This window comes from Euwallacea fornicatus, chromosome 38 (genome assembly GCF_040115645.1).
Source record: "Euwallacea fornicatus isolate EFF26 chromosome 38, ASM4011564v1, whole genome shotgun sequence".
Classification (NCBI taxonomy): Eukaryota; Metazoa; Arthropoda; class Insecta; order Coleoptera; family Curculionidae; genus Euwallacea; species Euwallacea fornicatus.
This window is the reverse complement of record NC_089578.1, coordinates 1713496-1726853: the sequence shown is the minus strand read 5'-3', so window position 1 is coordinate 1726853 and position 13358 is coordinate 1713496. Positions and strand designations below refer to the sequence as shown.

General features: G+C 36.1%; 5 protein-coding genes across 6 annotated transcripts; 2 read left to right on the top strand and 3 right to left on the bottom strand.

The window, feature by feature from the left end:
• Positions 1 to 540: 540 nt before the first annotated feature.
• On the bottom strand, positions 541 to 3944 carry TH1 (negative elongation factor complex member TH1). Its single transcript, XM_066301101.1, has 12 exons — positions 3728 to 3944; positions 3421 to 3643; positions 2920 to 3137; positions 2717 to 2866; positions 2531 to 2661; positions 2285 to 2472; positions 2118 to 2234; positions 1809 to 1944; positions 1534 to 1744; positions 1312 to 1452; positions 1085 to 1214; positions 541 to 969 (listed from the first exon to the last, which is right to left on the bottom strand). The coding sequence occupies exons 1-12, from the start codon at positions 3776 to 3778 to the stop codon at positions 935 to 937; spliced, it is 1731 nt and encodes a 576-aa protein (XP_066157198.1). The 5' UTR covers positions 3779 to 3944; the 3' UTR covers positions 541 to 934.
• Positions 3945 to 4278: 334 nt separating this feature from the next.
• On the top strand, positions 4279 to 11382 carry LOC136349463 (uncharacterized protein YdcI-like). Of its 2 annotated transcripts, XM_066301021.1 has the most exons (14): positions 4279 to 4473; positions 5034 to 5113; positions 5241 to 5357; positions 5429 to 5503; positions 5552 to 6034; positions 6090 to 6325; positions 6379 to 6553; positions 6608 to 6788; positions 7250 to 7529; positions 7583 to 7782; positions 7891 to 8080; positions 8302 to 8561; positions 8617 to 9056; positions 9375 to 11382. In XM_066301021.1, exons 1-13 carry the CDS (start codon positions 4401 to 4403, stop codon positions 9054 to 9056), a joined length of 2790 nt encoding a protein of 929 aa, XP_066157118.1. In that variant the 5' UTR covers positions 4279 to 4400; the 3' UTR covers positions 9375 to 11382. The 2 variants fall into 2 exon arrangements, with proteins under 2 accessions (XP_066157118.1, XP_066157117.1); XM_066301020.1 differs by having other exon boundaries at positions 4279 to 4469; positions 5030 to 5113; positions 8617 to 11382.
• On the bottom strand, positions 9508 to 11122 carry DNApol-alpha50 (DNA primase small subunit). Its single transcript, XM_066301022.1, has 6 exons — positions 10991 to 11122; positions 10558 to 10938; positions 10358 to 10505; positions 10105 to 10309; positions 9844 to 10049; positions 9508 to 9789 (listed from the first exon to the last, which is right to left on the bottom strand). Exons 1-6 carry the CDS (start codon positions 11085 to 11087, stop codon positions 9588 to 9590), a joined length of 1239 nt encoding a protein of 412 aa, XP_066157119.1. The 5' UTR covers positions 11088 to 11122; the 3' UTR covers positions 9508 to 9587.
• A 34-nt stretch (positions 11383 to 11416) lies between the features above and the next one.
• Psf2 (DNA replication complex GINS protein PSF2-like protein) lies at positions 11417 to 12229 on the top strand. The gene is made up of 3 exons (XM_066301023.1): positions 11417 to 11661; positions 11715 to 11985; positions 12046 to 12229. The coding sequence occupies exons 1-3, from the start codon at positions 11417 to 11419 to the stop codon at positions 12124 to 12126; spliced, it is 597 nt and encodes a 198-aa protein (XP_066157120.1). The 3' UTR covers positions 12127 to 12229.
• Positions 12091 to 13159, bottom strand: LOC136349466 (RWD domain-containing protein 4). Its single transcript, XM_066301024.1, has 4 exons — positions 12845 to 13159; positions 12686 to 12795; positions 12376 to 12630; positions 12091 to 12324 (listed from the first exon to the last, which is right to left on the bottom strand). The coding sequence occupies exons 1-4, from the start codon at positions 12953 to 12955 to the stop codon at positions 12222 to 12224; spliced, it is 579 nt and encodes a 192-aa protein (XP_066157121.1). The 5' UTR covers positions 12956 to 13159; the 3' UTR covers positions 12091 to 12221.
• Between the last annotated feature and the right edge of the window lie 199 nt (positions 13160 to 13358).

Genomic DNA, 13358 nt, shown 5'->3' with positions numbered 1-13358 from the left:
CACAAAATAAAATGATATGGGAAGAAATCATTTTTCCATAAATCTCGTTACACCGGTGTTTTATTTCTGCACTGCGCGTAAATTTTAAAATTCAGAGAGGGGAATTCTGTCCGAATGTGACCAAGAGGTAGTAAAAACCGTAACTATGTGGGTTAGTTCAATCCGTTGGGTGAATAGCAATCCCGGTTACCCGCTTCGGGAATAAAAGCGTTTCCACGAAGCAATTCATATCAGGAAACCGCCTTTTGCACGTGGCCTTTTTCAGAAACTGACCAATTTTTAGCTAATTTAAAAACGTAAATTAAGTTCCAATACCTCGAAAAACACAACATTTTTCTTACCTTTCAGTAAATTGTCGCGGTTCGTTAAAGTACACTTACGTTCAAAGCAAACAGTATTTGTTAATTTGCCAAATAAACGTGCGAAGGATAATACGTGGAGTATGGAAATTAAAATCACTTTCACGAGCAAGTTTTTTTGGTCTTGCCGAGAAATTTACACTTATTTAAATGCAACCGCAATAAATAAACAACCACTATACTTAGTACTTATTTCTCTTTATTTCTCATAAATTTTTAATCACAATAATCTTCAGTCATGCCCTGTACGGAAAAAGTGTATTAAAGCAAGTTTCACAAGGCAGCTCATCGTCACACAGCCACTACAATTTGAGCCAGACGAGAGTCTAACAGATAGCAAGTCCGTGAGCCTTATCAATCGTGTATCTTATGCTACTTTTTCCACGCGGGATTTTCATATTCATAATAAATACAAAACAAAGATTTAGTGACTGTAACTCTAAAGGTACAAAATAGAAAAAGGAAATTGACCTCATTTAAAGTATTTTATATTTATTTTTCCTCGCGACAAAACCAGAACCGGCGTTGAATAAAAATACCTCTCGAACTTATCCTACTTCTTTGTAATCTGGCAGTTAAATCATTTGGGTATAGTTGGCTTTACAATACACTGAAATATAAAAAATTATAGTCAACTAAACGTTAAAACTCTCGACAAGTTTGAGATTTTAGCGTGATTTCGTGGGAATCACCCGATGTAAAATCCCATAAAATGCAAAACTTACCAATGAATTCGGAAACCGGGTCGTTCTCACCATCTCCGCGCATCGTTCCCGTGATTTCGTCATTTTCCACCATCGGCATGAACAAATGGACGAATTCGGAACTGTACGGAGGCCCAATAGTTTCCAGAACCTGAAAATTTACATAAAGTATTCGATGGATCTTCATTTCCAGGCCACAGTCCGACTTGTTGACAACAAATTGAGAATTATTCAAAAAATATATATACCTCCGTCACAAAATAACGAATCAAAGATATGTCGGTATCCCCTCTCTGCCAGCATTGTTTAATGTATTTAACCACCGGAACCACACAACCTGAACACAGCAAATTTACCATCCTATCCAATACCATTTTTCGCATTTCGAGCTAAAATAACACACATTGAAAAAGAATTAAAACGGAATAAGACATAACGAAATCTGTCTTATATTTTCTATTTCACCGAACCTGCACTAAAATCTCTAATTCGTCCTGTTTTGACTCAAACAATCGAATAAGTAAATCCAAAACTTGATTATGCAACAAAGTATGACACGTAACCACTTCGTCCAATAATGCCAGATGTATAGGAGTGTGTTCCGTTGACAATTTAAAGTAGCTGGATTCAGTTACTGTACACTCCACCCATCGTATTACACCCAAGGACACAACTGGGAACCTAAGAGTATTCAAAATAACAAACGAAACGAGTGCTCTACGTTCATATTTAGTAAAACACATACCTCAAAGAATGGTAAATAGTGGCCAATTCGGCCATGAGCTCACTGCTGCCCTTGTTGCCGTTACATATATTATGCACCGTTTCAATTGCCCTTATAGTAGGTTGGAGCTCCTCTTTATTGCACACTCTCTTTTGACCTAAATTAAACAATTATTCGTCTAACAAGTCCTAACATTGATTGAAAACCACTAAACGTTCAATTGCGATAAAGTACCACTTACAACTCGCAAATACGAGCGTAAAAGCCACGTTATTGCGCGTTCATGAGCACAAGCAAATACTCTTTTGATAGCATAAATCTTTGAGATACCTTTTTTCTGTTGCACCTCACTAACGCTGGCTGCATAGGCCAGTAAATGAATGTATTTCGGTTTATGGTCAGGGTTTAATTTCACTCCTGCCTTGAATAGAGCGTCGACCAATAACTCTGAAATATTTATTATTACCTGATGATTTATTTTTGTAATATTAAATTACCTAAGAATTGCGGCGTTCTAATCAAATCAAGTGGAGGTGGATCAGGTGAGTTGTAGGTCTTGTATAGAACAGAGATATCTGCTGGATTAAGTGTGTTTTTTGACAACATAGCGCTCAAAGCTTGAGAAGCCAGTGGATAACCAGCTGCCCCATTTAGAGCCATTGTTATAGGTGTGATGTCATTTCCACTTTACAACAGAAATGCTGGTAAATGATAAATATGAAGACCCCAGTAACATTTCTTACTTTTTCTGAGCACATTTCATAATTTCCTGAGACAATCTCTTCATACTGGACCCACCCTTATTTTCTCTAGCTAATATATGGATCACTAGTTGACTATAGACATATGTGTGTTGCCCATGACACACCATTTTCTGCAAAACTTGCAATGAGAATGGAAATTTAATGACCAAAATAAAGAAAACTAACTGCACATTCTTGACTAGTTTTTTGCCACTCTTCAGGGTTAGTAAGAAAACTAGTAATTGAAGTTTTCAAAACCCTTGAAAATACCTCCAATTGTTGTGCAGCAGTGGATATACTTGTTATCTCCCCTTGGAAACCGGCATCTGATATAAGCTGTAATTTACTTGAATTCTGTAGAACTGATTAGCCCCTATATTCCTTATTACCTTAATAGTAAAATTTAACATTAAACAATCAGGATACTCCTCAGCAAGTCGATAAATTAGGGATCTCCAAGTAGGGTGCTCTATCAGTTGTGTTAACCAGGCAGGAGTTTCTCCCTCTTCTGTGAAAATTGTATCAGCCTTTTTTGGATCAAAAGACTTTAGAATCATTTCTTTCAGATGGTTCTCTACCATGGCCTGAACATCTTGTACTTTAACCCCTAACAATTGAATTATTAAAAGCAACGTTTAACTTAACTAAGGACTACACAAATTAAGGAGTCATAAACTGGTATGACTTGGCTAGGTATTACTTTACACTTATGAAACATTTGTGTAAAATTTTATTTTTCTTTAAACTATGAGTTTTCTTGATAAAACAATTACAGGCACCATGTAAGCTGCTAGAAGGGATAGCTTCTAATGAAAATGAAGCAACAGTGTAGAAAACTAGTGCATGGGATTTCGATGAGTCATTTTACAATGTATTTGGGTCAAACCTACCACCAATAATCAACCACTCAGCAATTAAATTAGCCATTTGAGCTACAGCAGTGTAATTGTGTGACAGCTCTTCAATTACTTGTAGGGGGTTTCCACCAGCCTGGAAATACCTCTTGAGCTGGGAAAATATGCCGGGTTCCATGATGTAATCTGGAGTTGCAAATTTAATGGCACAGTCTGCCAGGATTTGTTCTGGAGACTCTGATTCATCCAGGACTTCAGACTAGGAATTGTGTTAGATATTTGGATTAATGCGGGGTTTCCTGTAGTGTGCAGGCAAAATAAAGTTCGAAGATAAGAGAATTACCTCATCGCGGTCTGTATTGTCCCAATGTCTTTCATCATAGTCTTCTTCCATTAAGTATATTGAATTTTAAACCTCGTTGTTTTTAATAACTGATTGGTAGAATGCCGAACATGGTTTAAGCTCAAACTCAGTTTAAGGGTGGAGGATTTACAAGGCACGAGTACCAAGTCGTAAGCATCAAAACAAGACACCACAAAAACAGAAGAGTTAGGTTTGCATTTTAAGATTAGGAACTGGGACACGACCCATTCAAGCCATAAAACAATTTGGGCAACAGCGCATTTCCTTTTAACTCCAATACTGCCGAACGTAAGGGATATATGGATTATCCATCAGTTATAATTTAAATCTCTTAAAAGAATGGATATAATTTATTTTTTAGGTGTGCGGATTCTTTCTTTTTTTGAAAGTAAAAACAAAAAATATGTGGTATAAGGAACAAATAAATTTATTAAATGGCCGATTTAGCGAGTGTCGACGTTGCCACACTTCTTGCTCGGTTGTACGAACAGATTCATGGTGAGACGATATTCTAACCTCATTTAAAAATTGATATAATTTTGTCTTGCACCTGAAAAACAACCCTCTATTCTTTTTGCGAACTTTGCAGCTTACGAAATGTGCTTTCTAAGAAGTCCTACGGATCCTTCTTAGATAGAAAAAAAGCACAAAAATGGTGCATGATAGTTCGGACGAGGATGAAGCTCCAATTCAAAGACAATCATCCACAACCAATGCAAATGCAGGTTTTTTTTAGTTTATAGTGTTTGTTTCTGCACTATTTCAAATGCTTAAAACTTTATGAGAATCTTAGCGTACAATAGATCACGACTTAAATAATGAAGTCTGTGTTTGGAAAAAAACTAACTTATCTCATACACACAATATCTATTTCGACAAAAAAGAGATGATAAAATTGATTCGATATGACTCTTAAAAGAATATAAATAAATATTTTACAAAGCGCGAAATTAGAAAAATTATCATCGGCCGTATCGTTTAAACTGTGAGTCACTGTATGTTGCTTTACAATTATTTTTAAATAACAAATAATGATGTTGGAAATATAAGAGTTTTTGCATCTTTCAAATTTGTACCTTATCGAAGGTTTGAGTCATAGCTAAACGGTCTGCCCTGCCTTTACAAGTTAAATATCTCTCTTTTTTTGTATTGTTTTCCTTCTTTTGCTGTTGGGTCATTACTAAGGAAGATGCTATTAATTCATACTTGATGAAATAACACGAATAACAATGCTTAAAACAACCAACAACACGATATTGATTTCTTTTTTTTTTTTTTCAGAAAGAACCATTGCCTGTCCCAGAGTTATTGACTTCAGATAGTGAAGTTGACACCTCAGTATTTGAGAAGCTGCAGCAACCAAAGGTATGTTATCTCGTAGGAATTCTCTTACTAATAGTTAGACATAATAAATAAATATATTGGGAATAATGGCAAACTCAGCCTCATTGTATCAATACACATTATTTATTATTATTGTGTGGTTATACAGGCCGAGAAGCTGCTTGAAGAGATTTCACTGATAACTAGCGATGAAGACTACGAAGTTGAGCTTCTTCGTCCTGAGAGAAATGTAATCAAAAGAACTTCAAAACCAAAAAAAAGAAAAGTATTGCTAATCGAGAGATCAGGGGAGAGTACTCCCAAATTTCCTTTTTATTGATAAATTTTTATTTTTAGAAAATTAAAACTATAGTACTTTTAACCAGCGATGAAGATGAAGATTTGGACTCCACTTGCAAAACTCTTCCAAAGGTAACGCAGAATTTCTTTAAATATAATAAAATAAAAGCAAACTTATAGAAACGAAAACATCCTGAAGGTCCTATTGATGTGGAAGTCATCCCTAGGAAAAAAGCCACGCCAAGTCGATCACAAAATGATCTCAAAAAAACTAAAAAAGCTAGATCAATATCGCCAATAAAGACTTTAAATTTACCACACTCCAGTTTGAACTCCTCAACTGAAGAGGTTACACCTCTTTGGAAAGACTTCGAATTATTAGCAGAAAAATCGCTAATCGACGAGCAAAGAGCGCAAAATCTAATCAAACTCTGGGAACAGGGCAACACCATTCCCTTTATCGCTAGATATAGAAAAAATGTGATTGGGGACATGACTCCAGACGCTTTAAGAACGACTAAAGAGGATTATGATGAGATCTGTAATTTAAAAAAGAAAATAGTGATGGTGGCCAAAACTGTTGCGACCCAACAAGGTAAACTCGACAGTAAATTGCAAGGCAACATTTGCGCTGCAAGGACTTTGGAAGAATTAGAGTATATTGTAAGCATTCTTCAAGATGGGGTAAAACAAATGTAAAGAGATATAAATTTGTTAGTATGCGCCTTTTAAACCCGAATCCAAAGGCTCTTTGGCGGATAGAGCTAGGAAAGTCGGTTTAGAAGAACCAGCACTTCACATTTTAAATAATACGGCAGTGATCAATCTTACGCAGTATGTGAATACTAATGTAAAACAGCTGAAGAGTATCGACGACGTGGAGAAAGGAATCGTGCATATTATGGCTACGGAGATCGCAACACATATAGAGTTAATCACTTTTTTAAGGAAATTGTAAGTGCAGAATTTGAGGCATGACAACATAACGGTTTCTTGACACTTTTTAGGCGGGCCAAATCTACCTTTAGGCTGCAAACAAAAAAATGCGCACAAGTGAAAGAGAAGCCATTAAAAACGACTAAAAAGAAGGAACATTTGAAAAAGGAATCCTCTGTAGATGCGGATAAATTTGAATTGTATTTCGACTTCAACCAAGGGGTTGATTACTTGAAGTCCCATCAAGTAGGTCATTTTCTAAAGGTAACATAATTATCTAATATAATCTTGAATTTTCAGATTTTGGCTATTAATAGGGGAGAATCGTTAAAAGTTCTTAACGTTAAAATTGAAATCCCGGAATTTTTTGAGACACAGTTTAGGTCTTTCTGCACAAAAAAATGGGTTAATGCAACTACATGTGATAAACAAAGACAAGTTATTATTAAAAAGGCCATCGAAGATGCTTTTCAAAGGCTAAGTAAGTAGTAATGCTGCAGGTGGAAATTTCATTATATATAGCCTTACTATAGCTCGTTATTATTACGAAACACGGGAATCCGATTAGGAACATTTCCATTGCAATGAGTGTTGAATCTCCCAATCTGTAGAACCTTACCTTGAAGATTCACGGAATTCCGCGTACTGCATCGTTGCATGTCTTTAAGAGTCTTCCGCTACAGAGTGCGCGTCAAACCAAGCCACTCTCTTTGAACTGTTCGGAATTCGCTCTCGGAACACATCTGCTGTCGATACTCTTGATTATTGACCTCACGTTTCATACCAGCTTTTCTGGTGATTGCAATCTGTGCAGCGTCACGATGATTTCAACGATCCTGGACACTTGTCTTTTGATTTTGTTTACTTTAGTTCTTGCAAAACTTTCCTCACTCCACAAACCCTACAAATCATAAAAAAAAAGCTTAAAGCTGCATCTTCCAGTAACACCACATATAACTCGAGAAATTCGAGCAGACCTGAAGCTCCGGGCCGAAAAGGAGTCTTGCAGAATCTTCAGCGACAATTTGAAGCATTTGCTCTTATCTCCTCCCATGAAGGGAAAATCTATCCTCGGCATAGATCCAGGCTACACGAACGGATGCAAATTGGCCCTTATTTCTCCAACTGGATCGTTATTGGCTCAGAACATTGTTTATCCCCACAACAAGAGAAATGAGTATCGTGGCGAAAATGTTATCAAAGATCTTCTAACTAAGTACAAGTGAGTTGGTGAAGGTGGTAAAACATTCAAAGTTATTATTATGTTTTGTTTAGATGTAACCTAATAGCTATAGGAAATGGCACTGCGTGCAGGCAAACGGAGGAATGGATCTCAAGTTTAATTCGTGAGGACTTCTTTGTTCCCACGGATGTGCAGTATACGATTGTGAGCGAAGATGGCGCATCTATTTATAGCTGCAGCCCAGAGGCTAAAAAGGAATTTGGAAATTTGGACCCCAATATTATTAGCGCAGGTTCGTCGTTCATCGAACCAGAAATTCTGAAAATCACTTAAATTCTTAGTAATTCTAAGAAATAAATGACGAGTTTCCGATAAAACTAATGAAACTTTCCTTCAATAGTCTCGTTGGCACGGAGAGTCCAGGATCCAATGGCTGAATTAGTGAAAGTTGAACCGTCCCACTTAGGAATAGGAATGTATCAGTTGGATATAAAAAAAAAACAATTAGAAGAAGCATTAAGCGAAGTCGTCTCCGAGTGTGTGAGCTTCGTAGGCGTAGACCTAAATACAGCTTCTCAATGTTTGTTAAGGTAATATTTCTTTACGTGTAAAATCTGTTGGTGAAAACGGATTGGCAAAATAGCAAAAGCAATGGTCAATTGGGAATTACACAAGGACTAATCGAGTGAAAGATCAACAGAGCACCCAAACAGTTTATACCCCGTTTACTCGCTCGAATAATGTTTTGATTATTTTCAATAAAAGAATCTATCCTTACATGAAATTCTAGATAGTGGTACTGTGTTTTCAGGCGAGTTGCAGGATTATCGGAAAAAAAATCCACTCAAATAATCGAATACAGAGATCGAAATGGCCCATTCACGCATCGAAAGGAACTCCTCAAGGTGTTCGGGATAGGCGAGAGAATATTCGAACAATGTGCAGGCTTTCTGAGAGTCGCTCCCATGGACCCTAATTACTGCGAAGATTTTTATTCGAAATCCAATACAAGTCCTCTGGATGCCACTATCATCCATCCAGAATCATATCCCGTCGTCCGATGCATACTCAGTAAGTATTAATTATGTATTTAAATCTTTGTATTAATCTCAACTTCTGATTTCAGAAAAACTAAATTTAAAAGAAAAGGAAATCGGCACCGAAAAATTCATCGTAACCTTCAAATCTAAAGTTACAAATTGCAACTTGGATGACTTAGCTGAAACCTTGAAAACCAATAAAGAGACCGTTCAGTTAATTTTCGATGCGTTGGGTAAAATGCTGAACCATGATTTGCGGTCGGAAATAAGTAGGACGCCTTTATTTAAAAAGGATGTGATAAGTATCCAGGACCTCGTCGTGGGGACAATCCTTACTGGACGAGTTAAAAACGTCACGTCTTTCGGAGCATTTGTAGATATTGGGGTGGGAAGAGACGGTTTAGTCCACAACACGTTCATGAAGGGACTTGCAGTGCATTTGGGGAATGTTTTAGAAGTGAAGGTAATCAATGTGGATGTGAGGAAAGGTCGTATTAATTTGGAGGTTATAAGGAAAATTTCCTAGGTATATTTATCATAAAATATTTCTTACAAATGGAAATTTGTATTTCGCATTTTATGACTTGTTACTACGTGTGTATTTTATTGTTTCCAACGACTTTTTATCCATCATAGACCCAAAATAAAATTGTTCTCCTCCCCAGCCATAATTTGATGTTGTTACTTTAACGAACGAACCTACAAACGATCCGAACTTTTTAGAAAATTAATAATTTGAACGTTCATAGTCTTCTCAAGGAATTTGAACACGACGAACAGTGTGCACACTCACCAGTTCACTATCTTTTTCTTTGAAGGCCGTCACTCCATTTGCCTTTTTTAGGTCTTTGAAAAGAGACCATTTTAAGAACAACTATCGATGCAGTAGACTAGTAAGGCGCTTATGTACTATTTAACGTACCGCGTGAGGAAAGAGGGAATTTCTGATGATATCCGGTAACAATTTGTGAGGGAGATTAATGATAATGTTGATTATTTTGAGAAAAGTGAAAGTTTACATTATTTAACTTAAAACGTTAACAGCCATCTTAAAGAATTACCTAGAAGAAGATTCAATATTGCAGTCCTTCTCTAGATTCTTTATGAACATCATAAACAAATTTACAGGCTTCAAAAGGCTGGTTTTTCTATAATCCTTAATTTTTGGCTTCTTAGAAGGCAGTTCTTCTTCTACGTCTGGGCAATCTCCCTGCTCTTTGCTTTTTTTATCATAGGTATCCACTTCTTTTATGATCAAGCTAAAATAGAGGAATTATTAAAGGGTAAAAATAATTGCCAGTGGTTTGACGCACTCCAGAGTGGGCACCTTATTGGGGTTGAAACTATCCACCTGTTTAATACTGAATGGAATGCATACTTTGCCAGTCTTGGGATGAATGCAAAAAGGCGCTTTCAACAAATGGTTTGTCCCTTTTGTCACGTGTATGTCCAACCTTGGATAACAAAGTTGCAGTTTCAACTCTTCAACAAGGTTTTTTCCATATCTTGGTACTTCATTCTGGAATATACTTTGGTGAATATTTAAATATGAAGTTTGACATGGCGCCCCTTACTTTTTGGCACATATGTAAGAAAGTGTTGTTAAATATTTCCCAACGTGCCCATGAACCTTCAACTGAACTCATCCTTTCCTTAATTGGAGCTTTTATGTCTCCTTCAATAAAATTCATGAATTTATCCAGCCTTTCAGCAGTGCCCAATATATCTTGTTCTTCAATGATAGAGCGGAAATGTTTGTCAATTATTTCCAGATCTCTTCTGTAAATCCATTATAATTTTTCTAAACGAGCTAAAAATAGTACATACCGTATTTTTGTGCTAATGTTCCCTGGCAACCTCACTGTTTTGCCGTTGCTCATTGAATTATCAAATATATTAAAATACTCCGCTATTGCAGAGCGTTCATTATCATCACATTCTCTGGCCGTTTGGTCACACACCCATGCATGAATTCCTAGAAGTGTCAGCTACATTATATTTTAATACACCATTAAAACAAATGTCACCTCTTCTTCCTGAAAACACCCATAAAACGTGCTGAAAATCGAAATCTTCCCTCAAAGTTAAATCAATAGATTTTGCAGCAATGACCAAAAATTTCCAACATTTGCTGCAAACATTGGCCCCACTGCAACAGTTTCTTATGTTGTCGTAATCCGTCATATCAATATCAAACACTATTTCTTTTAATTTAGGTTTTAATATTTTAAACCTAGTTTGATCTTTGGGCTTAAAACCATATATGGCACCGATATCAATTTTAATGGGGTATTTTTTGATGAGTTGATTGAGAAAGTCTTGGCAAGTGTCGAAAGATTGGTACCGAAGATAAATGTCGCCAAATAGAGTGAATGAAATCTCTCTCCTCGAGAAGGTTTCAGCCTTACCTATGTAACAGATTTAACACTATTCCGCTTATCTTAATGTCTTAATATTTACCGTAACTTAGCCATCGATGGAATTCTGCTGATGGGAATACTCTTTTATAGTACAGTGGCAGCAAATTAGGCAGTTGGTCTTCGATTGTTGAGGTCATAGTGGTATTAGTTGCTGCAGAGGATTGAGGGTTGTGTAAATGTGTTTTTTCTTGTGCTTTACAGCAATAACTTTTGAATTTTTATAAAATAAAATAATTTAGCGCCAAGAAACTTTTAGGTTAGTTCAGGTTATAGTCTTGAGCCACCGACCTTCAACATAACCTTAAAATTGCCAGGACTCTTATTTCTGTGGGAACATTCCTTACATACGATTTCCTTCTACATCCTTATTTAATTGCCTTCATATTCAATTAATATTAAATTGAAGGAATTATGTTTGTCCATTTCTTATTACGTAAATTATATATATAAATTGCACCTAAATTACATGGATCCAGAAGAAGTCGAATTCTGGGGCGAAAAAACTATGATTGAAATAGTGCCCACATTCAATAGTGCTTCTATTTTCCTCATCGGAGGTGATGTGGGGCCGTTCAGAGCCAGCATCCCTACTGTGGTTCCACTATGGATAGCTATAAACTTAAAAAAACAGCAACAATGTAAAATTGTTCCCCCTGACTGGTTGGAGATGGAGACCCTTTCAAATTTAAAGGAAGAAGAGAAAGAAACCAAGTTAGTATTCACATGATTCGTTACACATAATTTACAACACATTGCACACACAGATCATTCGTGAAAATGCCTAGTGAGCATTACATGGTGGTGGCCAAACTCATCTTAGGCAATGCGTCAGATGATGTCCCACAGGCAAGTGAAATACGAACAATTATTAAAGATATTTGGGACATTCGAATGTCCAAACTGAGGTCATCAATGGACGTCATGATAAAGAATTCCTCTATGTATGCAGCTATAGACAATTTAACTTTAATGGAAATGAATTGCATTAGACCTATTTTACCACATGCTTTAGATCAAATATACCGGATGAAAACGGTGAGTATTCATTTTAATTCTGTGCCATGCATGGCTTGATTGAATGTGAGAAAATTTCAGTCAAAGAGGGGAATCATGGGGAGAACTCAAACTACAAGTACTGCCTCTCATTCTAGAACCACAAAATCATTTACTAGCTAATCAACCGTATTAGTTTACAAAGAGTTTGTGGCAATAATTTACACTTTCTGCACCTTTACTTAATTAAAAATTTGTTTTTATAAAAATATATACTTTTATGATACAGGATTATTATCTTCTTTGGAACCTGTCTGAGATAAATGTTTCACAATATCCACCCAATTCCAACCTCTTGGTTTCTCCCGTTTTGAATCCAATCTAAAATGACACAATTTTAGCCTCCACATATCCACACCACTTTGATCTAACCTATTCCACTGACGTCTCTTTTGCGCCTTCGTCAACTGTTCCTTCTTTTCCTTTTTAAGATTTTGAGAAGAATCTTGTTCTGATATACACAGCTTATCCATTTCATGTTCCACTGGATTTTCTGGTTGCTCTGCAATCAGATCCTCAAATTTCTCTTTCAAAAATTCAAACAATGAATAGGTCATAGAAATTCCTAAGAACTGCTCCCCTTCAGATTTAACTAGTTCTATCACTTTCTGTTTAAGTGAAGATATCCTAAGTGCACAGACTACTTTGCTATTGCAATTCTCATAGAGCCGTCCCTACTTACACATGTTTATTATAGAACACGTCCATGTTTATAACTGGTAATTCTTCAGGATAATTTGGGCCCCATTTTAGCTCAAGTACAAAGGATTTGCCTGAATCATTAACTCCGTACTAAAAACAGTATTTGAGTTTGTATATGGAAAATGCCTATATTCCTTACTTTATATTGAAATGTACTACTGTCAATTTGTCTGAAAAATTCATCTCCTTCATAAATTGAGAGAAGGGCCTCTCGCTCCTCTTCTTGCAGGGCTGCTGTTTCAGTACTCATTTTTTAGAATTAACAATAACTTAATTGATATATAAATGAATCATTTTTTATGGCAAATTTGTGTGAAATTAGCTCTAATCTAATAGACTATTCAACTAAAGGGGCAGGTTACGAATGTTTGTAAAAAATATCCTTTACTTTCACAACATTTCTAACCTCAAACAATCCAAAAATTAAGAAAGAAGAAAAAAAATCAAAATTGCACGTTAAAAATCGTCGAATAATAAGTTACATTACTTGAAATGTGGCAATGACGCGGATGTCGTCTGAAATTAAAGATTAATCCGGAGGGCAGTTGCACTTTTCATTGTAGGATAGCGTAAATATAGAAAGGCTTGATTCATCGCATAAGTCAGGCCATTAGATAAATCTTTAACTTATTTAAAAAAAGTCAAAAAGTTCA